Source organism: Erythranthe guttata, chromosome 9 (genome assembly GCF_056151865.1).
Source record: "Erythranthe guttata isolate IM_541 chromosome 9, IM_541, whole genome shotgun sequence".
In the NCBI taxonomy this organism is placed as follows: domain Eukaryota; kingdom Viridiplantae; phylum Streptophyta; class Magnoliopsida; order Lamiales; family Phrymaceae; genus Erythranthe; species Erythranthe guttata.
Genome location: NC_142541.1, coordinates 1,158,821 through 1,175,913, shown reverse-complemented (window position 1 = coordinate 1,175,913; position 17,093 = coordinate 1,158,821). Strand labels below are relative to the sequence as shown.

Genomic DNA, 17,093 nt, shown 5'->3' with positions numbered 1-17,093 from the left:
GATACGAAAAAAAATAAAAAAAAAATATTAATTAATCTAAAAAAATACAGAAGCTTAATTACAAATATTAAACAATAATATAAGTGAACTCTTTAAAAACTTTATTAATTGAAAAAATAAATAAAGTTAATACACTTATATACATAAACTACTCATAATATTATATGTTTTGCAGAGGAGATTTTGTATTTCAGAAATAAATTCTTGGAGAGGGTGATTTTTTATTTATTTATTTATATGGACTTTTTTTTATATTTATTTATGAGAAACAAAATTTTAGTAGTTTCAACTAGCAATGCATGCACATGCTACTGATGACAGGATCAAAATTCCATATATAATGATTTATTTATTTATTTATATTTTTATTATTTTTTATAAAACATAGCAGTAGATCATTAGGAAAAAAATTTATCATTGCATAGTTCAAAGTTCAAACAGACAACACGAAACAGACATTATCGACTCAAAAGTTTTCATCAAAATCAAAACGTGCTCTCTTCACCATGGATTTCGATGCCTTTATGACTGTTTCGGTCCACTTGCGGTTGACCGAATCTTGCTTCTGTAATGATCTTTCAAGTTTAGAACAACCTTTAGAAATATCATCCTTCGTCACCATCCAACAATCGTTCTTCACTGCAAAAACTACTTCTTGTGGTGAGTCGTCGTTAAGCTGGACTGAGAGCAGGTTTTCCCCAAATACCTGCAAACAATTGAAAAAAAAAATTAATAAAAAAAAACCGACAAAAAATAACTTTGTAATCGGAATCATCTTTCTTGTTTTCTCTCTTTTTTTGGGAGATATATTAATCGACTTCGTCTCACCGTCTTTAAAATCCAATGTATTGCAGCCCCCAAAAGTGGGTCCCAGCAGGTCAAATTCATGACGAATAAACCTTCATCAGAAAGGGAGTTTTTCGCGTTCTGAAGAAAAGTTTCATCAACAAAATCTGCTGAAGGAAAAGTCAAGGGAGAACTGCATGCATGCACAATAACAGAGTTCTAAGATGAAACATATACATATGAAAAAAGCTACAAGACAGAGCAAAAGAATAAAGATTTAAATTAAAAAAAAAAAAAACATTTATTAGCATTGCCTTGAGCTTGATGAGTTTGCATCAACTATAAGTATGTCAATTTTGCGAGACGATTCTCCTTCTGCAAGAACCGCAGTGCAAAACATTTATTAGAAACTTGTTTGTAGTCATCATATGATTATCATATTTGTAGGTGCAACCTGTTAATTATATATATTTTTTTTTACCTGCCTGAGAATCTGCTTTATCCCGGATAAACTTAACTCCGTCACTTATACTTACCTGAGAAATATTCGTTACGATGAAAACCATACTAGGCCTTTGATTTGCATTTAGTTTTTTAGTGAAAACAAAAATCCCAGGAAATTATAAATAAAAAAATACATCATTCTTTTACCCGTAATCGTTCATCTTCTGTAAAATCGAAATATTTTTTAGCAACATCCAAAACCACATCATCTATCTCAACAACCTGTCAAATCAAGAAATTGCATGCATGAGAACAGATACATAGCAGAATCAAAATAGTACTGATGAGTGGTTCAGTATTTCATTATACCTGAATATTTAGAGTAGGTAGCTGTTTCTTCATGAACATAGGAAGCGATCCTCCTCCAAGACCGATAACCACTGTTTCCACCTGGAGAGAGAGAGAGAGAGAGAGAGAGAGAGAGAGAGAGAGAGAGAGAGAGACCAGAAACTAACGAAACCACTAGAATAATAACTAAAATAATTGTACCGTACACTAATAAAGAATAGTAGTAATAGTGTAGTTAGAACTCATAATTTCAAGAGAATGTAGAAGGCTCACTTTGGACCCAGTGGAGATAGATCCTTTGAGATGTGGAGAAATCAACATCAATCCAGAAATAATCACATTGTGGTACGGAAATGTCAAATAGTAGAGATCAACTCGATGCTTTGTGACTCCTATTTCCTTGTAAATAACAGTAACTCTAAAAAAGTGCATCTCAAGGAAACTTCTCTGCATTCAACAAATAGTCTACGATTCTTTCTTCGCCTAGTATCTAAAAGAGAGAACACTTTTTTCTCAAAAGTTAACCAAGAAAGAGCACAAAGCTGACCAGATTTGTTCTGCTTTCCTTTCTTCTTGGTTTTTGAAGTTTCTTGACTTGATAAAAGAGCTTTTGATTGCGAGAACGCACACGATCTTTCGAAAGTAAGGCGACGGAAAACTGAACCATCATCACCACCGTATGAATGCTTATTACGGCAGACCACTTCGTCTACAGTAATTGTACCCGTCAACATAGATTTAGCCTGGATTGACCAAACCAAAGAAATATCGAAAATGAACAAGAGAGAAGTGAAGTTATTAGAGCCCCATATTTGCATTTCAGAAAGAAAAAAAATTCTATATATTAGAGATCTTGTAAAAAGAGACAAGAGATAGTAGATAACCAACCCAGTGTATAACTTTTTGCTGCCTGAAATCCCCTTCTTCATCTGGAAGCATAAATCTGAATAAAGATCCATTTATCATAACCTCTACATGTGAAAAAAGGAAAAAAGTTCTGAAACCAAGAAGCCAACATACTTGAACTCATTTCAACCTCATATACTCATTACGTGTAGCATTGGAAAAGGCATAATGCAGATACATAATTAATAAAACACGCTTGACTGCTTCATTTTATTATTCATGAAGCGCAGATCAAACTAAAAACACATGCAAGGTATCAAGGCTAATATCCAGAACAAACTACGGTCCTCAGAGTTCAAACCCATATACACCAGCACATAAACAACACTAACTATGTCCAAAAAAGATAGACGGATAAAAACTTACTGATGAAAACTTATAAACTAGAAAACAAAATACACATAAACAGTGATGTCGATATCACTTTTCAAGTCTAAAACACTCGCACGAGAATAAAGCAAGATCCGAAAGAACTACACAAATGAAATCTACTATTGGATATCCTATTCATGGATAATGATGAGCACTTACGTAGTTCGATCTTCATCACGACAATGGCTTGGAGACAATTGCTTGAGTAAGTGATCGATTTGTAACTGAAATGAGGAAAACCAAAATTTTAAGAAGCCATCAAATGTAATGCCAGCTAAAAATTTACAGCTATTGAAAAAACAGTTGGATATTACCCGGATAAACCCCACAGAAGTATAATAATTGCTGGAATCCTGAAAAATCTATTACAATCCCAATAATTTTATAATTAAAAGATGAGATATAAAAGATAATATAAAGGAAGAAAATACACTAAGTTTATCCGTGCAAGAAAGATCTTACAAGCAGCACTCTACCAGCCTTCAAATTTGTGGCAAGGCAATTTTGTCCTTCTTCTGATGAGAAGTACCAGTCTTCAGCTATCGTCTGAAATTTAAAATTTAGTCACACGACAGTTGGCTTCGAAAAGAATTTAAATAACCCAAAAATTCCCATATCTAAGTGGAATCATCATTTCTGCACCAGAGGAACACTTTCAAATTACTAATATGGAACAATAAAACAATAAGGGTCTCTCACATAATTTGTAATTGGAATATCCAAATCATTAAAAAGACAAGGGAATCAAATATGTATGGTACATGATAGTTGAATCTGCTTTCGGTGGAATTATCAAAGGCATGAGTACAAAGGTGAAAAACCAGAAGCAATGTTTTGCTTTTGACAATAGCTGAATCGTAAATTAAATGACAGGAAGAGCATACTCTATCATAGGAAAAACAAGTACGCAACAAGATGTCCAGTTTCAAAATATTTCTACTTCAGAAATGTTTTGTTCTATATATAAGCTCAAATGAGGCTGCTGAGATTTGATAATACAATCAGAATGAAAAACTTAAAAATCAAGTTTAACGATATTAAGAGTAAGATAAAAGAACTAACTCTTGGAACGACGTAAACAACAAAGGGAATCGAGAGAGGATCTTGCTGAGCATCAAGAAGTAAACCCTTAAAGAAATAGGGTCCTTCTGGTTCACCTAGAATAAGTTTTATCCTACGACCTGGTACATACTCTTCAAGCTCCCCAAGATTCAGGTCTTTAAGTGCGCGTAATACACTGCCACCGGAATACTCTGATCGAAACTTTCGTTCTTTTTCAAGTGCTTTGTTGAGTTGACGAGCCTAAAACACATTGAAAAGGTTAAATTCTTCCTACAGATAGAACCGTAAACAATATGTTGAATTGAACTAGCAAAAGGCATCAAATTAACTCAGAAAATTTGAGTAGATATTCCTGACCAAATGCAAGTGTTTTTTTTCCGTCAAAAACCATTTCAAGTTATTTCATTCCTAGAGAGGGGATTCGCATGTAAAAGAAAATAAAAATGCAAGAGGGATTTTACCTTATCCCCATGATTTGCAACAGAGTATCCATCCATGTTCGATGATATCTCAGAAACAGAAGCACACATATCTTTCTCAACAACCACCATAATCGTATGCAGTTTCTCAGAAATGGTATAGAGACTCGTCTTCCATCCGAACCGAAACTTATAGAAAAGTACATCTGACGAAAAGATATACGATGGAAAAAAACAATCACAGCTAAGAACTGCACAAAAACAAATCTGATACGAGGAACAATACCTAAGATATCGAATTCTGGTACGGTGAAACAAATAAATTTTCCGCCTGGTTTTAGAATCCTTCCGACCTGGTAATGCACAATTAGAACAGAATAATAAGCTTTTGGACCACTCAAAGAAACAAGATCACTTTCAAATAATACACACATTAGACATATACAAAATCCCTGATGCACCATTAGAGCCGAGCTTAGGCACCATTAGTGCATCCAATAATCCCTTGTCTACAACGTCATGGAAGCTCTTTCCCGGAAACTGAACGGAAATCAACGAAAAACCATCGGATTATTTTTGTCCCAAATCAACCAAAAAATCCAAAATCCGATTATATATATATTTATATATAAATAAACAAAAAGGAAAGGGAAAACAATCTCCGGCCAAATAAACAGAAGCAGCAATTACCATAACAATAGTCATGTCATTACTATGCCACGTCATCTCCGGCCGTTGTTCGCTATTCCTCTTCGACATGTTTTCAATCACATAATTTGAGAAATCCACGTTCGTTATCTGCTTAAACCCAGCATCATACAAATGCTCCGACAGCTTCGAGCTCCCACATCCCGGCACCAAAATTTTCAACTCCCCCGGCTGCACGGGCGGCGGCGCCGCCTCTCCGGCGGATTCCGGCAGCAAAGACGACGGAGAAAGGAGCTGATCCGTGAGAAGGCTCTGGATTTGGGGCCACTCGGCATACCACTCGAAAAAATCATCGCTGCCTCGACTGGTGTAAAATCGCTCCCAATCTTCTTCGCTCGTCAAGTCTGCGTGGCTCCTGAACAGATGTTCGTAGTTTTCTTCTGGTTGTTTGCGCTGTTGCTTCTTCTTCCTCGCCATTTTTCAACGGCGGTGCGTGTTTTCGGTGTGGGAAGCGGTTATTGGGGGGTTTTCAGAGGGTTTTCGATCCGATTTGAAATCAAAGAAATTTTAACGCGCGCTCATTTTAATATCAGTGATGTAACCCGATTTTATTGTCTTCCTTTAGAACCGACCGGTCCAACCCTATAAGCTTGGCTTGGCTCATTTTAATGTAAGCTTGGCTTGGCTCAAATGCAAGCCGATCTAATGAGTGAGCATTGGCCACAGTTGGTTCCATTGATAGTGGTTGTGAAGATAAATTCAAAATTGTGCAATTAAGATAAACGGTGTCGTTTGGAGCGAAGAAGAAGTGTTACGCATTTCTTTAAGTTATTCAGCGTTTTTTCAGGTAATAAAAGAGGGATAGAACGACAGCGTTTCACCAGCTGCATGGGGAGGATCACAAACACGTGAGTCTGAGTTTTCTGCCCGTTGTCAAGCTGCATAAAAATAAGTTAGATTTCGCTTTCTCGTTCCTTCAGAAAACTCTACTTACTTTTGGAATAATAATCGAATATCTGAATTTTATTTTCATTGCATTTTTTGTGTTGTTTATAAGTTTTATGATTATTCCTTGAATTATAAGACTAATACACTCAAGTAGCTCAAGGAGGATGTCAAAGGACAAAACAAGCCAAAGAAGGTGGCCCCCATTTAAAATGTCAATGACCATATTATAATTGCAGGTGTTTTTGTCACACCTTTACTTACTTCTATACTTAATTCGGATCAAGGAATTTAACATTTTATCGATTAAAAAGAATAAAATCGTTTAATTGCGGGCTTTTTGTCACACCCGACTTACTTTTATATTTAGTTTTGAATTTTGATCAAGGAATTTAACATTTCTCGATTAAAAAAATTAAGTAACTTTAATTAGGGATGAAAAACTGGATTGGGTCGGTTGATTACTGATCTAAAAATCGATTCATCCGACAAACCAATTTTGCTTAGTGCCACTGCTCCATCATCATTTTATCAGTTCAAAATAGTTAATAGCAATTCCACACAAAGATACAATTATGAAATTCAAAGTTCTAGTGAAAGATTTATGATAACTTTTTTTTCCTTGTTGGTTTTTTTTTTAAATTTAAAATACCAACTATTTTGACAATTCCGATACCCACTTAAAAAACTACAACCTTTATTTTATAGTTTTTTAATGTTATTAATAGAGTTGGTTGAACGATAACCATCGACCAACCAACTTTCGATAATATTAGAAACCATCAACCGACCTATTATAAATTAATTGGTTGAAATTTTCGACCCGATCTAATAGATCAGTTAAAAATTTACTAAAAACACCTGAAAATATAGTCGGTAATGGATCGGTTGTTGGATAAAAACCAACTCAGTCTCAGCTCTAACTTTAATACTATAAAATTTGGCAGGAGCTCCAACTTTTACAGTGGGAAAGAGACAAACACAAGAACACTAGAAAACAAGTCTATGAAAATAGCACCCGCAAGGGTGGCCTAGCGGTTGGAGCAAGAGAGCTTGGGTCAATTGACCCAAGTTCGAATCCCCTTGCCAACGGTCGCTAGGTCGAGCTTGTCACACATGGTTAGCCTAGTGTGGTTTACATCTCTCGTATGGTTTGCAAGCTATTATACGAGAGTGTAGGTTTACCCAGTGCACCTATATGGTTGGCTGCGGGTTCCTGCATTACCAAAAAAAAAAAAAAAGTCTATGAAAATAGCACGTGCTTTAAAATATGCGAACATGTGTATATATAATTCATTCCACATGGCTATTGTGTAGGCATATATGATCCAACTCTGACCTGGAAATAGAAGCTAAAATAATCACAAACATTATTCAATTTCTGAGTTACCTTCCTCCCATCTCTCTTAATCCAAATCAAGAATCATTTCTCCTATATATAACCCTCTTCAGAAACTGTCCATCTTCTTCACACACACACACACACACTAGTTCTCGATATGGCCGCAAACCAAACTTCTATCGACACGGACGTCGAAAGACAGCTCGAAGCACCGATGCATCTCATAGGCTTGTACGTCGCCGGAGCTTCACTACTCTGCACACTCGCAATGGCAGCCGACGCTTCGCATGGATTCTGGAGGAAACGCCACTGGTTCCCGTCGAGACACTTCGCACTAAACGCCACCTCGCTAACGCTGCTCGCGGTCGCGATGAAGCTCCCGATGGATCTCACGACACGTATGTACGCAGTCACGGATCGCCTCGCAAAAGTCAGCAGCCTCGCTTTCATGTCGATCGCCACGGCGAATTTCTTGCCGTCTCTAGGCTCGATGCGCGACAACGACGTTTTCACGAACGTCGTTGCTTTAGCCATTCTTGTCGTCACAGTTACCATCAATGTAGCAATCCAGGTCTATCAGATCCATTCTTACCTCAACGCCAGAGTGGCGTTCCCCGAAGAAATCCTAGCCATCGGTTCGATGCTCCTCTTGTTTGTTCTGTTCGCTTCGACGGCTCTGATGATCCCGCCCACCAAACGGTACCTGGAGAAAAAGTACCACGAGATGCACAAGATCGCTTCAAAAGAAGAGCGAGACGATAAGGGGAGAATGTGCACCAATAAACTGAGAGTACTGATCAAGAAGTATTGGGTGATGGCAGAAACCAGCAGTCCTCAGTTTGTGATAGTTCGTTCGGTGACGTGCACTACATCAGGGGTCGTGTGCATGATCATAGCTCTCGTTTTATTGGAAGCTGAGTTACGAATGTCGATGCAGGTCAATATACTCGGTCAGTCGATTTCGAGTTACGCTTGGTCGACGAAATGGATTCTGATTTCGCAGACTGTTGGAGTGATAGTCGGGACCGTTGCACCAGCATCCAGATGGTTCAATGCCGTAAAATGTAGATCGAAAATCGAGGGAAGCAAGAGCATTAAGGGTGTGTTTACATTGGAGGGATACTGGACACAGAAATTGGTGGAGTGGAGACAAAGCTCGTTGTCGTTCCAGATTCGACACCTCGTGAGCAGAAAATTGCTCCATCATCTGAGAGGAATGTTTCTTAAACTCTGTATTTCTCTTCAGTGTGTTATTGTTCTTGCTAGCAAATTACTCCTTCTGATCTCTGTCTGTATAACAAGTCCAATCATCTCATGTGTTAGCTATTCGGAATCGACGGCTCGACCGGAGTTGGACATCGGGCCTTACGTTATGCTGCTCGAAGGGGAGGAAAAGCTGTCTAAAGAAACTGTGGAGTATATCTTGAACGAGGTCGATAGCGTCATTCAAAAAGGCAAGAAGCGCAAACCGGAAAATTTATCGAAATTTCTTAATAAGTCTTGCAACTTCAATGGTGTGGCGGAGTTCGATAGTCGTCGAATTCCGAGCCTGCATTCTGAAGAAGTCGTCCCGTATTGCTGGTCTCTACCTATAGTCACTATGACTAGCATCGCACTTGCGCTTCCCAATGTAGAGAAGCACAAATCTGAACAACTAATGAAAAGTGTCACCGAAGGGATCTCCTACGTACAGCTTATCGATAGAACCTTGGACGAAAAAGACGGTCTAGAAAATGTAAGAACTGCAGCAGATGTTGTCTGGGTGGGAGTTGAGCTGTACCACAGGTGGCAAGACAAGGACCTTCAAGAAACGTCTCTCGAAGGCAAAAACGGCGCGGAGATACTACGACAGCTCGGTGACAGAGCTGAAACGACAGTCGTCGAGTTCGAGAGAGATGAGAGAGACTACTTGATGAGGGAACCTCTTAATTGGCCTGCAAATGTTATTGCTGCCAACTCAATGTACAGAATCAGCAGAACAATTCTGCTGACTCAGAGCGAAAAAACGGATGACGAACAGTTCGAGCACTTATCGGTCACGATAGCAGATGTACTAGCGGCATGTCTTACCAATTTAGGACACGTAATAACAGTGACATGCCGACGTAATGCGATTGAGGAGAGGGAGAAAAGTGTGCGTAAAGCGGCGCTTCTTCTCGGTGAAACTGAAGACATTATCGCACATCTCAGGCAACGCGAACTGCCAATCTCGGCCCCTGATCAAGGAGCTTCCGTTCAAGAATGGCGAGCATTAATCGACACTGCAAGCAACATTAATCGGGATTTCAGTTCTAAAACCAACATTGAAACAGGTACTTCAAAATGCAGAGAAGAGATCGTTGATATAAAAGTCGAATGATGATTGATACATTATCTGAATATGTTTTTTCCGTTATGAAGCGATTAATAAAATCATTGCTCTTGATAATCTAAATCTGATTAACACAATCAATCCACCATATAGATTACGAGGGTCCATTATCTAAAACCAACCGATACATATACGAATGTCACACTTGTTCATTCATAACAGCACCATAACTAACGAAAACTATTATTATTTATTTTCTAGAGCAGGATCTAAATTAGATTCTCTCAAGAGTTTAAAAATCTTATCTGTAATGTTATTATAAATACGAAGAGATTAGGTGGGACTACCAGCCGACCAAGTGGGGAATAAAGGTGTAGTAATTCTTTAAACAACATTAATCACGACTGATTAGTTTAATTAAATAACACTAAATCATGATGTCTGACTGCAATTTTTAAAAATAAAATATTAAGAAAGCATCTTCACAGCATAATATTTTCAATTTAAGATGCGGCTAAAGAGCTTTTTTCACAAGAGCAAGATTTTCAATTCCAAAAATACCTTTAAATACATAGACCAAAATAGCTTTTAAATTAAAAAAATAAAATCGTTAATTTTGAGCAAGTATCGATTAAAGTAAAGGTAATAATAACAAAATAGAAACACTATTCTATCAAAAAAATCCAACACCCGTTTTAAACAAGACTCGGAAGTCAAATGTATCATTTAATATTAATATATCCAATAAGAATTACCTACACTTAAAAAAATCTTAAATCCTACGTTTCTTTTTCACTTCTAGTGGTATTTTAATATTTTTTAAAATATTAATTTCATACTAAAATAATATTTATTTGCTCCAGATGTAATTTGTGGAATGATAATTTAATTTAGAACTTGTGAATTATATATAATCTGTAAATAGGATTATGTAATTGGCGATAAGTATATAAGTTAAACGTTAATTTTTTTTTAGAAATTATAGATGTATCTCTATATTTTTAATATTTACACTTCCTCCCACCATTCCAGTACCCAACTTTTTGAATCTGGTATCCGTTTCTCTGTTTCGTTGTATCCGTGTTCCCTTGTTCGTGCTATATAGATCGTGGGAGTAAAGGAAATCATACTTACATGCACAACATGTAAAATTTTGTGGGTTCAAATTTCGACCCCACATTTTTTTTTAGTTTCATACAAAGACCCCCAATAGTTTCTATAATTACTCTACACACCACCAAGAATTTCCTCATAAAGTCATCAATCAATCAATTATTTCCTCATAACCTGATTGTTTTTTGATCTTTGGTTTGCACTTGACCCTTTTTGATCTTTGGTTTGCACTTGACCTGTGGGGTCTTGTTCATGTATAGGCATTGATATATATTTTTTTGATTACACTGCCTGGGTATGCCCAGTGTATTTGTAAAGTCCGTTTTGATCTATATATTTCACATTTACCGATCAAAAAAAAAAAAACTATGTGTGGAAGTAATGGTTGACAACTTCAGAGGAATAAACATGCCATTTATGCAACTAGCCAACTATCATCATCATAAACAAAATCAAGAAAACAGCAAAGTAAACTGTACTCAATTCATATCTTGAACAAGTCAGAGTTATCGACATCGAAAAATCGGAGAAGGTACTTACTTAGATTGGACAGGATTTTTGCAGGGATTGATTTCGATGGACACGAGAATTCAAGAACAACTTGAAGCACCGATGCCGTGGATAGGCATGTACATAGCTGCAGCTTCTCTCGTCTGTTCGCTTGCAATGGCAGCCGATGCATTTAACGGATTCCGAAGCAAACGGTTGTGGTTCCCGTGCAAGTACTTCTCCCTCAGCGCCACTTCCTTGACACTGTTAGCTGTGTCGATGAAGTTTTCAGTCGACATCACTTCCACCATTTTTACCAATATCGACTGGCTTGTTAAGGTGAGCAGCCTGATTTTCATGACAGTATCGACTGGAAATTTCGTATCTTCATTAGGGTGCATGAACGATAAGGAGATGCTTACGAACGTGGTGGCTTTGTGTATTCTGGTGATCACGATCGTTGTTAACGTGTGGATTCAACTCTTCCAACTGAAGCCTTTTCTTCCTCCGATTTTTATGGTCAGCGAAATGCTGTTCGCTACTGTTTTCATGCTCGTTTTGCTGGTTGCGTTAGTGTCTTGTGCTATCACGATTCCAACGACCAAAAGATGCGTCGAATCGAGGTACAAGGAGACGCAAAAACTGGACCAGAGAGAAGAACAAGCAATATTCAACATCGATGAACAACGAGAAGCAGCTATAAGACATTGGCTGATGGCAGAAACTGGCAGCCCTCAGTTTGTGATTGCGCGTTCGGCCGTTTGCACTTTCGCGAGCGCGATTTCTATGGTGGCGGCCTTAACATTAGTAGAAGCTTATGTTCAAGCAATTTCAAGAAACGAAGGTGAGATCAGCTTTTGGAAAGCTTACTCTGTGTATGGATGGTCAACTAAATGGATTCTTCTTGTTCAGTCATTTGGAGTGGCAGTCGGCGCAATTTCTCCTACATTCAGATGGTTTCTTGCCATCAGTTTCAAATGCTCGGAAAATTGTCGTAAAAGCTTCGAAAAAGAATTCAAGGTCGAGAGTTATTGGATCCAACGGCTCGTGGACTGGAGAGACAGCTACCCAAGTTCGCAAATTCGACACCACAAGTGCAGAAAGTATCTGTACTGTGCAAAAAGTACGATTCTGAATTTCTTTATCGGAGTGCAGATTGTACTTGTTCGAATCAGCAGGCTTCATGTTCGTGTATCTGCTTCGCTTATGTGTCCGCTTTTCGCAAGCTTCAGTCTCGTAAATAAGTCTGAAAATTTATTCAAAGTTTGGAACTCGAACAATCGGAACGGATCTGAGTTAGGCGATGGAACGGCGATTGATCTGAGCCGTTACGTTTTTCTTCTAGAAGGCGAGTCTGAGCTGCCCCGTAAAACCATCATGAACATCTACCACCGGGCAGATAAAGCGATGCAGAGAGGCGAAAAACTGCAACCCAAAAATCTCGTAAACCTTCTGCAAAACTCGAACGACTTCAAAGGGGTGAAGGACTTCGACAGCGGCTTAATTCCGAGCCTACATTTTCAAGAACCTCCAAACTGTTGGAGTCTGCCTGTGGTAACACTCGCAAGCATCGCAGTTTCACTTCCAAACGTTGCAAATCACAAGGCTAAGCAGTTGGTGCAAAGCGTGAGCGAAGGGCTTTCCCTCGTGAAGCTAATAGATAACACCCTCGATAAAAATGGAGAACTATTGCCCGTACAAAATGCAGCGGCTACGATTTGGCTAGGCGTTGAACTTTTTTGTAAGTGGCAAGATAAAGATCTTCGAGAAACATCTCTTAAGGGGAAAAACTCGAAGAAAGTGTTACACGAGCTCTCGGGTAAAGTCGAGCTGATAGTTTTGGATTTCAAGAGAGATTTGCTTATGGAAAACCCTCTGAATTGGCCTGCTAAGGTTATTGCTGCTAATTCAATGTACAGGATCAGTCGAACGATATGCGATGGCTTCGATTGTGAAACTGACGAGGCGTTGTTTGATCGGCTAACTGTCGTGATTGCGGATATATTTGCAGCATGTTTTACCAATCTAGCTCGCGTGATAACCGGAAAGTATCACCGTAATGCTATTGAGGAAAGGGAGAAAAGTGTTGGTGAAGCACTTCACCTTTTGGGGAAAACGAGACGGATTATCGAACTTCTCCAGCAACACGAAGTGCCGTTTCTGGATCGTGATAGAGCAGCGTGTATCGAAGATTGGAGGGCTCTGCTTCTGCAAGATATTGAAAATCCACTCCATCAGTGATTTAAGACAACAGCAGCCTCCGAATCCATGATTATTGATGTAACGTTAAGTACTTTGTACAGAAAAGCCGTTCAGCTAAGATTATACGAGTGCTGTAATTAGTTAAAAGCTTGCGTATTTTGAATAAACGAAAATTACGGCATGCAAACTTATGCCATCAGCTAAGCCAGCACGTGGTCAATGGTTCGGTTAATTGAGTCAACTTTGATCGTAAAATGGTAACCTGTTTTACACTTTTCGACACAGATGCAAGACTTTCCATAACAAGTATATATCAACAACCGCATAAAATATATATTCTTGACAGATATGAATTCGAAGAACAGACAACAAGATTATAATATTCAGACAAGACAAACACAAAAACATTACAGTGGAGCTTTGTGAACATATAGTAAGTCATTCCATCTGTCCTTATGCAGACATATTGTCCAACGCTGAGCTGGAATTGAAGCTAAAATAATCCCCATGCCCCGATCACATGATTATTCAATTTGTTTCAACTGTTCAAGATAATTGTTCGAAACCACCCACCCCCAAAAAAAACACTAATAGGACTAAGGAAAGATCCTCAAATCCAACCTCGGGTTGTTTCTATGGTTCTCGATCAAGAATTGCGTTTTTTTTCCTTTTCTGATAGCCCTTTGCCCGACCAGTCGATTTTCTTCACAAGCTAAGCTAAAACAACCTGAAAACAATATTTTCCGATGCCTTGGAACCAAACTTACATCGATAGTGATGTGGAGAAACAGCTCGTGGCACCGATGCCATGGATAGGCATGTACGTCGCTGCAGCTTCCGCGATCTGCACGCTAGCAATGGCTGCCGATTCTCTGCACGGATTCTGGAGAAAAAGACATTGGTTCCCGTCGAGGTATTTCTCCATCAACGCCACTTCTCTGACATTACTTGCAGTTTCGATGAAGCTGCCTGTGGATCTCACCACTCGTATGTATGCTGTCACCGATCGCCTTGCAAAGGTCAGCAGCCTCGTCTTCATGTCAACCGCCATGGCCAATTTCTTGCCGTCTTTGGGATCGATGTCCGACAAGGACGTTCTAATGAACGTCACTGCTTTAAGCATTCTGGTGATCACAGTCACGGCAAACGTAACCATACAGATTATTCAGGTCCATTCTTACCTGAGAGGCAGGCTCGCGTTTCTCGAAGAAATGTTAGCCGTTGGTTCGATGCTCCTCTTGCTTGTTATGTTCACTTCATCGGCTCTGATGATCCCGTCCACTAAGCGGTATCTGGAAAAGAAGTACCACGAGATGCACAAAACGGCTCTAAACGAAGAGCAAGTGGATACGGGGAGAGTTAGTGCTGATAAACTGCGAGTACTGATCAAGAAATACTGGGTGATGGCAGAAACTAGCAGCCCTCAGTTTGTGATAGCTCGTTCGGTGACGTGCACGACGTCTGGTGCGGTGAGCTTGATCGTTGCTCTCGTTTTATTGGAAGCCGAGATTCGGTTGGCCATGAAGTGCATGATACTCGAAAAGTCGATATCGAATTACGGGTGGTCGACAAAATTGATTCTTCTCTCGCAGACTATTGGAGTGATAGTTGGCACCATTGCACCAGCATCGAGATGGTTCATAGCCGTAAACTTTAGATCGAAAAACGAAAGCGGAAAGAGCATCAGAAGTGCGTTTACAGTGGAGGGCTATTGGACGCAGAAGATGGTTGACTGGAGACAGGGCTCGATATCTTTCCAAATTCGACATCTCAAGAGCAGAAAATTCCTCCATAATCTGAGACGACGATTTCTCAAACTGTGCATTTCCGTTCAGTATTTCATTGTTCTGGCTAGCAAAATGCTACTCCTCGTTTCTGTCTGTATAACCAGTCCGGTGATTTCATGCATTAACTACACCAGAGGGTTGAAGAAGCAGAAGCGCATATCTCACTGCGTCTCGCGTGATTACTCCACTGCCGATCCGGAACTGGACGTTAGGCATTACGTTATGCTGCTCGAAGGGGAGCAAGAGCTGCCTACAGAAACTCTCGAGAATATCTGCAAAGAGGTCGATGAAGTCATTCGAAAAGGAAAGATGAAGAAACCGGAAAGCTTGTTGAAACTTCTAGAAAAATCTCGCAGCTTCAATGGGGTGACGGAATTCGACAGTCGGGATTCACGAGAACTCCCTTACTGCTGGTCGCTACCTGTAGTCACCCTGACTAGCATCGCACTTGCACTTCCGAACATCGAGAAGCACAAATCGGAACTACTGCTGAGTAGTGTTACTGAAGGGCTATACTTTGTGAAGCTTGTCGATAAAACTCTGGACAAAAAAAGTCGTCTGGCGAACGTAAGAACTGCGGCAGATGTTGTCTGGGTTGGAGTTGAACTGTACCATAAATGGCAAGACAAGGATCTTCACGAGACGTCTCTTAAAGGTAAAAATGCCGATGAGATACTACAGCAGCTCCGCGACAAAGCCGAAAAGACTGTCGTTGAGTTCAGGAGAGACGCGCGAGACTGCCTGATGAAGAATCCTCTTAATTGGCCTGCAAAGGTCACTGCTGCCAACTCGATGTACAGAATCAGCAGAACAATCTTGCTGAATCGAACTGCGGAAACCGACGACGAATTGTTTGAGCAGTTATCGGTTATGATAGCGGACATACTGGCTGCATGTTTCACTAATCTAGGACATGTAATAACGATGAAGTGCCACTGCAATGCAATCGAAGAGAGGGAGAAAAGTGTGCGTAAAGCAGCTCTTCTTCTCGGTGAAACCGAAGAAATCCTTGCACTTCTCTGCCAACGCGAACTGCCGCTCTCGGCCCCTAATCGGGCAGCTTCCGTTGAAGAGTGGCGAGCACTAATCGATCAGGAAAGAAACAAGATTAATACGGACTTCAGTTCTAAGTCGAATATTGAAACAGGTACAAAAGTCGAAGGATTATAAAACTGATGTTTCCGTTCGTTATCCTCGATTAAACGAAGTAGTACTCAGTAATCGTGGCCATCGAAATCTATGTCATTTCCGCTTTGATGTGTTATAAATCACTACTACCAACAACAGTAACTAAAACCATCAATTCACCATAATCTTATTGATTACATTACAATTGTCACATTAGTTCACAGAACCCTAATTTGCCCTAATTTTTGGGAAATTTCAGCGATGAGGCTAATTTGATCAAATCGCCATAGAAACATCCATCTCTATCATGAAACAGCCACCATAAATAAAGCTTTGAGAAATTCAAAAGGAGAGAAGAAAATCACAAAGGTATATATATACCTGTACACGAAACGCGTATGCTTCTAATTCTCAATAGCGTTCTTTCTTCACCAACTCCACTTCATCAGTGAAGTAGGAATTAATTTGGAGTTGCAGATTGTGTGGGAATTATTTATTTATTTATTTATTTTTTTTTTTTTAATGATAGTGAAGGAAATTGTGTCCGGAAAATTGCCATTTTCCGGCAACATTCACCGGAATTCTGAGCACGTGCGCCGTACGTGAGGTCGGCAAAGGTGAAAATGTCTCTTCACCTATATTATTGCCTACTATTTAATTTTATTTTTTCCTTTTTCTGCATTTTTTTTTCTTTCTTTTAAAAGAAAGTTTTAAGCTTATCATAAAAGCCAACTTTTAAGTGGTGTTTGCAAAAAGCTTTTACAAACAGATTATGAGTTTTTTTTTTTTTT

General features: G+C 39.2%; 4 protein-coding genes across 4 annotated transcripts; 3 read left to right on the top strand and 1 right to left on the bottom strand.

The window, feature by feature from the left end:
* Positions 1 to 398: 398 nt before the first annotated feature.
* LOC105975091 (uncharacterized) lies at positions 399 to 5,734 on the bottom strand. Its single transcript, XM_088823446.1, has 17 exons — positions 5,028 to 5,734; positions 4,770 to 4,877; positions 4,624 to 4,690; positions 4,380 to 4,543; positions 3,919 to 4,158; positions 3,319 to 3,402; positions 3,171 to 3,218; positions 3,016 to 3,080; positions 2,467 to 2,521; positions 2,126 to 2,321; positions 1,852 to 1,970; positions 1,600 to 1,680; positions 1,438 to 1,512; positions 1,268 to 1,322; positions 1,101 to 1,161; positions 829 to 979; positions 399 to 706 (listed from the first exon to the last, which is right to left on the bottom strand). Exons 1-17 carry the CDS (start codon positions 5,460 to 5,462, stop codon positions 467 to 469), a joined length of 2,244 nt encoding a protein of 747 aa, XP_088679572.1. The 5' UTR covers positions 5,463 to 5,734; the 3' UTR covers positions 399 to 466.
* A 1,464-nt stretch (positions 5,735 to 7,198) lies between these two features.
* Positions 7,199 to 9,706, top strand: LOC105974907 (uncharacterized). The gene has a single exon (XM_013000066.2). It carries the CDS (start codon positions 7,430 to 7,432, stop codon positions 9,629 to 9,631), a length of 2,202 nt encoding a protein of 733 aa, XP_012855520.2. The 5' UTR covers positions 7,199 to 7,429; the 3' UTR covers positions 9,632 to 9,706.
* A 1,366-nt stretch (positions 9,707 to 11,072) lies between these two features.
* LOC148767821 (uncharacterized) lies at positions 11,073 to 13,591 on the top strand. Its single transcript, XM_088823445.1, has one exon. It carries the CDS (start codon positions 11,273 to 11,275, stop codon positions 13,424 to 13,426), a length of 2,154 nt encoding a protein of 717 aa, XP_088679571.1. The 5' UTR covers positions 11,073 to 11,272; the 3' UTR covers positions 13,427 to 13,591.
* Positions 13,592 to 14,011: 420 nt separating this feature from the next.
* Positions 14,012 to 16,442, top strand: LOC105975005 (uncharacterized). Its single transcript, XM_088823444.1, has one exon. The coding sequence runs from the start codon at positions 14,134 to 14,136 to the stop codon at positions 16,342 to 16,344; it is 2,211 nt and encodes a 736-aa protein (XP_088679570.1). The 5' UTR covers positions 14,012 to 14,133; the 3' UTR covers positions 16,345 to 16,442.
* The last annotated feature ends 651 nt before the right edge of the window (positions 16,443 to 17,093 follow it).

Coding starts and splice junctions, on each gene's coding strand:
- LOC105975091 (XM_088823446.1), bottom strand. CDS start 5,462: ATGGCGAGGAAGAAGAAGCAACAGCGCAAACAACCAGAAGAAAACTAC. Junction 4,159..4,379: donor TTGCAAATCATGGGGATAAG/GTAAAATCCCTC, acceptor AATGTGTTTTAG/GCTCGTCAACTCAACAAAGC. Junction 3,403..3,918: donor TTGTTTACGTCGTTCCAAGA/GTTAGTTCTTTT, acceptor TTTAAATTTCAG/ACGATAGCTGAAGACTGGTA.
- LOC148767821 (XM_088823445.1), top strand. CDS start 11,273: ATGGACACGAGAATTCAAGAACAACTTGAAGCACCGATGCCGTGGATA.
- LOC105975005 (XM_088823444.1), top strand. CDS start 14,134: ATGCCTTGGAACCAAACTTACATCGATAGTGATGTGGAGAAACAGCTC.
- LOC105974907 (XM_013000066.2), top strand. CDS start 7,430: ATGGCCGCAAACCAAACTTCTATCGACACGGACGTCGAAAGACAGCTC.